This window comes from Neomonachus schauinslandi, chromosome 6 (assembly GCF_002201575.2).
Source record: "Neomonachus schauinslandi chromosome 6, ASM220157v2, whole genome shotgun sequence".
Classification (NCBI taxonomy): Eukaryota; Metazoa; Chordata; class Mammalia; order Carnivora; family Phocidae; genus Neomonachus; species Neomonachus schauinslandi.
In genome coordinates this window covers 119,769,791-119,777,079 of record NC_058408.1, presented here as the reverse complement: position 1 = coordinate 119,777,079, position 7,289 = coordinate 119,769,791, and the positions used below count along the sequence as shown (strand labels likewise).

General features: G+C 43.6%; 1 protein-coding gene across 1 annotated transcript; it reads left to right on the top strand.

Annotated features, from left to right (window-relative positions):
• Positions 1-6,109: 6,109 nt before the first annotated feature.
• On the top strand, positions 6,110-6,895 carry FGFBP3 (fibroblast growth factor binding protein 3). The gene has a single exon (XM_021700219.1). The coding sequence runs from the start codon at positions 6,110-6,112 to the stop codon at positions 6,893-6,895; it is 786 nt and encodes a 261-aa protein (XP_021555894.1).
• The last annotated feature ends 394 nt before the right edge of the window (positions 6,896-7,289 follow it).

The window sequence follows — 7,289 nt, the reverse complement described above, 5'->3', positions numbered from 1 at the left end:
GGAGTCCTGGGATCGAGTCCCACATCAGGCTCCCTGCTCAGCAGGGAGTCTGCTTCTCCCTCTGACCCTCCTCCCTCTCATGCTCTCTGTCTCTCATTCTCTCTCTGACAAATAAATAAAATCTTAAAAAAATTAAAAAAATAAAAATAAAATTAAAAAAAAAATAAAAACAAGTTGCAAGCATCAATACACTTTATCCCTAAACACTCAACATTGATATCATTAACTTAGGTTGAATAATTATTTACAGGTTTAGCTTCTTTTTTAGGTAAAATTGACATACAACAAAACATATAAATCTTAGGTGTAACCTAAACCTCTATCAAAATAAAATATGTAGAAAATATAGAATATAGATATATACTATGTAGAAATATATAACCCCTAGAAAGTTCCTTTATATCCCTTCCTGGGTAACACAAGCCACCACTCATCCCCCAGAGGTAGCTCTATTCTAATTTTTTTCCATCATTGATTAGTTTCATTTGTTGTAGAATTTTATATAGATGCAATCACACAATATGGGCTCTTTTGTGCCTGGCTTCATTTGATCAACACTATGGTTTTGAGATTAATTCACACTGTTGCATGCTGCAGCAGTTCATTCCTTTTTATTGCTGAGTAATAAGCAGATTTTTATTACAATTTGTTTATCCACTCACTTGTTGATGGATAATTAGGTTGTTTCCACTCTGGGGCTATTACAATGAATAAAGTGCTACAAATATTCTTTAACCTTTTTGTGGTCATATGTTTTCATTTACATTGGGTAAATACCTAGAAGAAGGATGGTTGGATCACAGTGTATGTAACTCTACAAGAAAATGTCAAACAGTTTTCTTTAGTGATTGCACCACTTTATGCTCCTACCAGCAATGTGTGAGAGTTCAAGCAATCAGCTTTTTGCCTTGAGCATTGTATTAGGTACAAAAGAACTAAAAAAGTTATCCTTGCCTAGAAAGCTTATATTATAATTTGCAAGATTAGGCAAATACTGAAGAAATAAAGAAAATTTGAATATTGAACTATGCAAAGCTGATTTTACATGCAGAAAGAATTATGTAGTCTTAAGAAACCTGGGGCACCTGGGTGGCTCAGTCGGTAGAGAACAGAACTCTTGATCTCAGGATTGTGAGTTCAAACTCCACATTGCGTGTAGAGATAGAAAGAAAGAAAGAGAGAAAGAGAGAGGGAGGGAGGGAGGGAGGGAGGTAGACCCAAGAGGCAGGAGGCCTATTCACCATAGAAGTTTGTGGGTCAGGTGCTGCAGCTAACCTTCTCTAGAAGGGAAGGAGGTGCTACATAGTTCCTTATGGTAATATATTTCCTTTCTATTATTCACAGGGCAGGACTAAGAAGTTAATCACTAAAATTATCAAGAAATTCACCCCATTCTAAACTATTAGGTAGCATATGGTATGAATCCAAACAGACCTGTTGGATCACTGATGCAAACAAGATTACTTTTAAGATTTTATTTATTTATTTATTTATTTATTTATTTATTTATTTATTTGAGAGAGAGAGAGAGCGCGCAAGAGGGGGTAGGGTTAGAGGGAGAAGCAGACTCCCCGCCGAGCGGGGAGCCCGATGTGGGACTCGATCCCGGGACTCCGGGATCATGACCTGAGCCGAAGGCAGTCGCTTAACCAACTGAGCCACCCAGGCGCCCACAAGATTACTTTTTAAATCAATATTAAAATATTTATTTCATGCTTTCTTACACATCTCACATCATGATATTTTTAAAAATGTCTTCCCTTGGACTACATCAAAATTTAAAACTCTTGTACATCAAGGGACGCTATCAACAGAATGAAAGACAACCTACAGAATGGGAGAAAATATTGCAAATCATATATCCATAAGAGGTTAATATTTAGGAGCACTTGCCTGGCTCAGTTGGTGGAGCATGCAACTCTTGATCTCAGGGTTGTGAGTTCGAGTCCCATGTTGGGGGTAGAGATTACTTAAAAATAAAATCTTAAAAATTTTTTAAAGGGGTTAATATCTAGAATATATAAAGAACTATAACTCAACAACAACAACAGTAAAACAAGCTCATTGAAAAAATGGGCAAAGGACTTCAACAGACATATTACAAAGAAGAGATACAAACGGCCAATAAGCAGAAGAAAAACATGCTCAACATCACTAATCATTAGAGAAATGCCAATGAAAACCACAATGAGATATCACTTCACACCCATTAGGATGGCTATCATAAAAACAAAACCAAGCAAGCAAGCAAACAAACAACAACACGTATTGGCAAGGATTTGGAGAAATTGGAACACTTGTGCACTGTTGGCAGCAATGTAAAATGGTGCAGACATTATGGGAAAGAGTATGGAGGTTCCTCAAAAAGTTAAAAGTAGGGGCTCCTGGGTGGCTCAGTCGGTTAAGTGTCTGCCTTCGGCTCAGATCATGATCTCAGGGTCCTGGGATTGAGCCCCACAGCATTAGGCTCCTTGCTCAGCGGGGAGTCTGCTTCTCCCTCTCCCTCTGCCCCTCCCCGCCCCCATGCTTGCTTGCTCACTTGCTCTCTCTCTCTCATGCGTGCTCTCTCTGTCTCAAATAAATAAATAAAATCCTTATTTTAAAAAAGTTAGGGGTGCCTGAGTAGCTCAGTCGTTAAGCGTCTGCCTATGGCTCAGGTCATGATCCCAGGGTCCTGGGATGGAGCCCCACATCGGGCTCCCTACTCCGCAGGAAGCCTGCTTCTCCCTTTCACACTCCCCCTGCTTGTGTTCCCTCTCTCACTGTGTCTCTCTCTGTCAAATAAATAAAAAAAATCTTTAAAAAAATAAATTTAAAAAGTTAAAAATAAAATTACCATGTGACCCATTAATTCCACTCTGGGTAAATACCTAAAAGAATTGAAAGCAGGAACTCAAACAGATATTTGTACAGCCATATTCAGAGCAGCATTATTCACAAGAGCCAAAAGGTGGAAGCGGCTCAAGAGCCCCTTAATAGATTAATAGGTAAATAAAATGTGGTATATACATACAGTGGAATATTATTACTCAGCCTTAAGTAGGAAGAAAATTCTGACAAACGCTACAACATGGAATAACCTTGAAAACATTCTGCTGAGTGAAATAAATCAATCATAAAAGGACAAAAACTGTATGATTCCACTTCTGTGAGGTGCCTAGAGTAGTTAAATTCATAGAAACAGAATGTTGAATGATGGTTACCAGGAGGTGGAGGAAGGAAGACACGAGGAGTTATTGTTTAATGGGTACATTTGGAAAATAAAGAATGTTCTGGAGCTGGATGGTGGTGATGGTTTCACAACAGTGTGAATGTACTTATGCCACTGAAATGTACACTGAAGAATGGTTAAAATGGCAAATGTTGTGACCACAGCTTACAAAAAGTAACTTGTGGGGGGCACCTTGGTGGCTCAGTGGGTTGAGCATGGGACTCTTGATTTAGGCTCAGGTCATGATCTCAGGGTAGTGAGATTGAGCCTGCATTGGGCTCTGTGCTCAGCGTGGAGTCTGCTTGATGTTCTTTCTCTCCCTCTCCCTCTGCACCTGCCCCCGATCCCGGATTGCGCTCATGAGCTCTCTCTCAATATAAATAAGTGAAATCTTAAAATAAAATGTAACTTGTAGTAAGGCATACCTCTTTTTGATGTGGCAAAGCACATCTGTGTGTCCCTTTTCCTCGGTGAACAATATTTCTGACAGAAAGCTTGGTCTCTGGAATATCTCTCTTAACGATGAGGACTTTCCAGATAATGAACTTTTTCATTGTAATTAGTGTGCAATGTCACAAGATGTCACTATTTAGCTGAAAAACTCTTCCAATTCAGTTCGGTAGCTGGTAACAGTAAGTAAAGCCAGAGCAACAGACAAAAGCCTCTAGCTCTCCTCATCAGTGCTTTACTCCTACAAATACAGTTTTCTGGGAAAGAGAAGGTTTCCATCTTCGAAGTACATTAGTAAGCTACTCCTTTTTTTTTTTTTTTAAGATTTTATTTATTTATTTGACACAGAGAGAGAGTTAGCGAGAGCAGGAACACAAGCAGGGGGAGTGGGAGAGGGAGAAGCAGGCTTCCCACCGAGCAGGGAACCAGATGTGGGGCTCCATCCCAGGACCCTGGGATCATAACCTGAGCCGAAAGCAGATGCTTAAGGACTGAGCCACCCAGGTGCCCCAGTAAGCTACTCTTGTTTATGAAACTTACATTAATATTTGTTAACCTAATAGGTACTAATTGCTTTTCATTATAAATCAGATTGATGTAACAAAAACATAACTAACTTTGAAAGTGATAACAGTGTAATACAAAGCTGAAATGTAAAGACTATTTTTTTAAAGATTTTATTTATCTATTTGAGAGAGACAGAGAGAGAGCTTGAGTGGAGAGAGGGAGAAGCAGACTCCCTGCTAAGCAGGGAGCCCGATGTAGGACTCTATCCCAGGACCCTGAGATCATGACCTGAGCCGAAGGCAGACGCTTAACCAACTGAGCCACCCAGGCGCCCCTGAAATGTAAAGATTATTGATCACTGAAAGTCAGGTGGCATGTGGCTTTATCACTAAATTATGTGTGACCTTGATAAGTCATTTAATTTTTCTGATCTCACCAGAGTAGTAAAAATTTCCTTTCTTAGGTCAATATACACTACTATATATTTAATATATGCTAATATAGATTTAAATATGTTCTTCTAATTCTGAAATATTTTGGTTTTTATAGTAGATCAAATTATAACTGTTCAAATACAATATCAAAAGTGAGTTCAGTAATAGAAAATATAATCTGCAACAAAACATTAGGAAATATAATGAGACTTCTTGACATCTTGGGTAATTATTTTAGGAAAGTACTCACATGTATAAAACAATTGTAAAGTAGTATAAAAACTCTTGAAATGAAAAAAACCACATTTGTTACTGAGAATATTTTTTTTAAAAAGATGATGGAATATTTTAAGCTTTGCTTAAATATAAAATTCTCAAGATTCAAGAACACAGCAACTCTTAAAGATTACACCATTTGAACTGGTAATATTACCTGCTAACTATAATCCAAATAAATTATTTTTTAAACTTCTAATTTTTGCAAGCAGTTTATAATTCATTTAATAATACCTAAGAATAATCCAAAACCCAAATGCCCACCCTGGGTGAACTGCAGGACACTATGGTATATTAATAAAAGAGAGCATATTTTTATTAGTAGTTAACAGTTATTAGGATTAAGGTTACATTATTAGGATAAGAAAGACTATCAAAGGCTGGGTGAGAACACAGAACTCAGAATGATGTGAAGAAGAGAGTGTAGTGCCTGGTTTAGAATATTGACAGTTGTTGTTTCTAACATGAAATTTTTGTTTAACTCCTAAAAACTTAGATCTTTCTGTTTAACTTCATGTCCGGATGATTAAATATGTAAACGGAAAGAAAAGAATGACTTGTTAAAATTTGCGTGATTCTTTTGAACATCGGAAGCTAAATACAAGATTGATATTTCATGTCACAGTGTCACTTCTCTCCTACATTTGGGGGGGTGTATGTGTGTGGTGGTGGTGGCGGGGGGGAAATCTCCCAGGGTGAGAGAAGTCTGGGAGGGGCAGAGTGGGGGAGGCCCCTCCTGTCCCATTCATAACACGTTCATTCACTGCGAGCCGGCGAAAACGGACTAATCTCGCATGCAGTCATTCCCTCTACCCTAGTAAGACTCCACCACCTCTCCTAGAACTCGGTAAGTTCAGAGTGCAGTAAAAATGCATGTTTCCCAATAACAATCTGAAATGATTTTGTAGTTTATCGGAGAGTGAAGATGGGAGGGTGTGGAGGTGGCAATTTTCAGGCATCGCTTTGCTTTCGTCTTTGCACGGGTTTCAGAAAGATATAAAAACGATTATTTAGACAGTAAGCGATTTTCTCAGAGGGTCTCTCTCAGGCTGCTGCTGCCCACTGGAAACCAGCGTATGGGAACCGTAGACGGTACGGGAAGGGGACTTCGCAGACGCATTTGCAGCAGCCGTCTCTGCCCCTGTCCCCAGGTCCGAGGGATGCTGCTCTCCTGGCCCAGCCACCACTGAAGCGCCCAGGCGTCCCGGAAGACCCGACCTGAGCGCGGACCATGAGTCCTCTGAGGCTGCGAGCGTCGCTGTCGCTGCTGCTGCTGCTGCTGCTGCTGCTGCTGCTGGGTGGCTGCCTCCTCGCGGCCGCCCGGAGAGACCAGGGGGCGACCGGCAGCGCGGCGGAGCCGGCCTCGGGTCCCGCTGGCGGCTCGTCCGGCCGCTTCCTCAGCCGCGAGCGGCACGCGTGCAGCTGGCAGCTCCTGCGGGAGCTCCCAGGGCCCGCGGCGGGGAGCGAGCTGGCGCTGCGCTGCCTGGACCCGGCCGGGGCGCTCCAGCAGTGCGCCTACCGCGGGGAGCCCGAGCGCTGCGCCGCCTACGCCGCCCGCGGCTCGCACTACTGGAAGCAGGTGCTGGGACGGCTGCGCAGGAAGCGGCGGCCGTGCCAGGACCCCGCTCCGCTCAAGGCTCGCCTGTGCGCCGGCAAGAAGAGCCACGGCGCCGAGCTGCGCCTGGTGCCCCACGGGTCCTCACCCGTGCGCCCCACCGCGGCCGGCTTCCCCCGGGATCCCGAGCCCCCGGTCAGGAGCCGGGGGCGGCTCCGGGAGCCAGCTCCCGCCCCCGCCGGAGGGGCCCGACTTCCCGCGAGCAAGTCTCCCAGGGGAAAGCCCTCTGAGAAGGCCAAAGCGGGCAAGAGGAAGGCGGCCTCGGACCCAGAAGAGGAGCGAGCCCTGGGGACCCGGCCGGATCCCGACGGGTTGGACGAGAACGCAAAGCTCACGGAGACCTACTGTGCTGAGAAGTGGCACTCCCTTTGCAACTTCTTTGTCAATTTCTGGAATGGCTGAGGCTGCCGGGCCCGGGGAGGAACGTGGGTGGGGGGAGGTACGCAGCCGGGGAGGAGACGTTGAGGGCATCTTAGGCCAAGAGATAAGGGATGGAGCGTGGGGAGGAGTCCAGGTTCTAGAATGGGGCTGGGGAGGTGGGAGGGGATGGGCCTCGGGATGGGAGTGTAAGGGGTATGGAGAATCTCTGAGACAGCAGAGACGTTTAATTTTTTGAAAAGTCCGACCCCGATGAAGAGCAGAAGAAATAGTGGAAACAGAAGTAGGCATACCTTAAGTGTACAAAAACTGTAGACTGGGAGAGAGACGAGCACAGAGGAAGGTTGGGAAAAAAAAATAAGGGGGAAAAGTGACGAAAGCGATGTAAATCTCATGTGGGAAGCAGGATACTATGTAT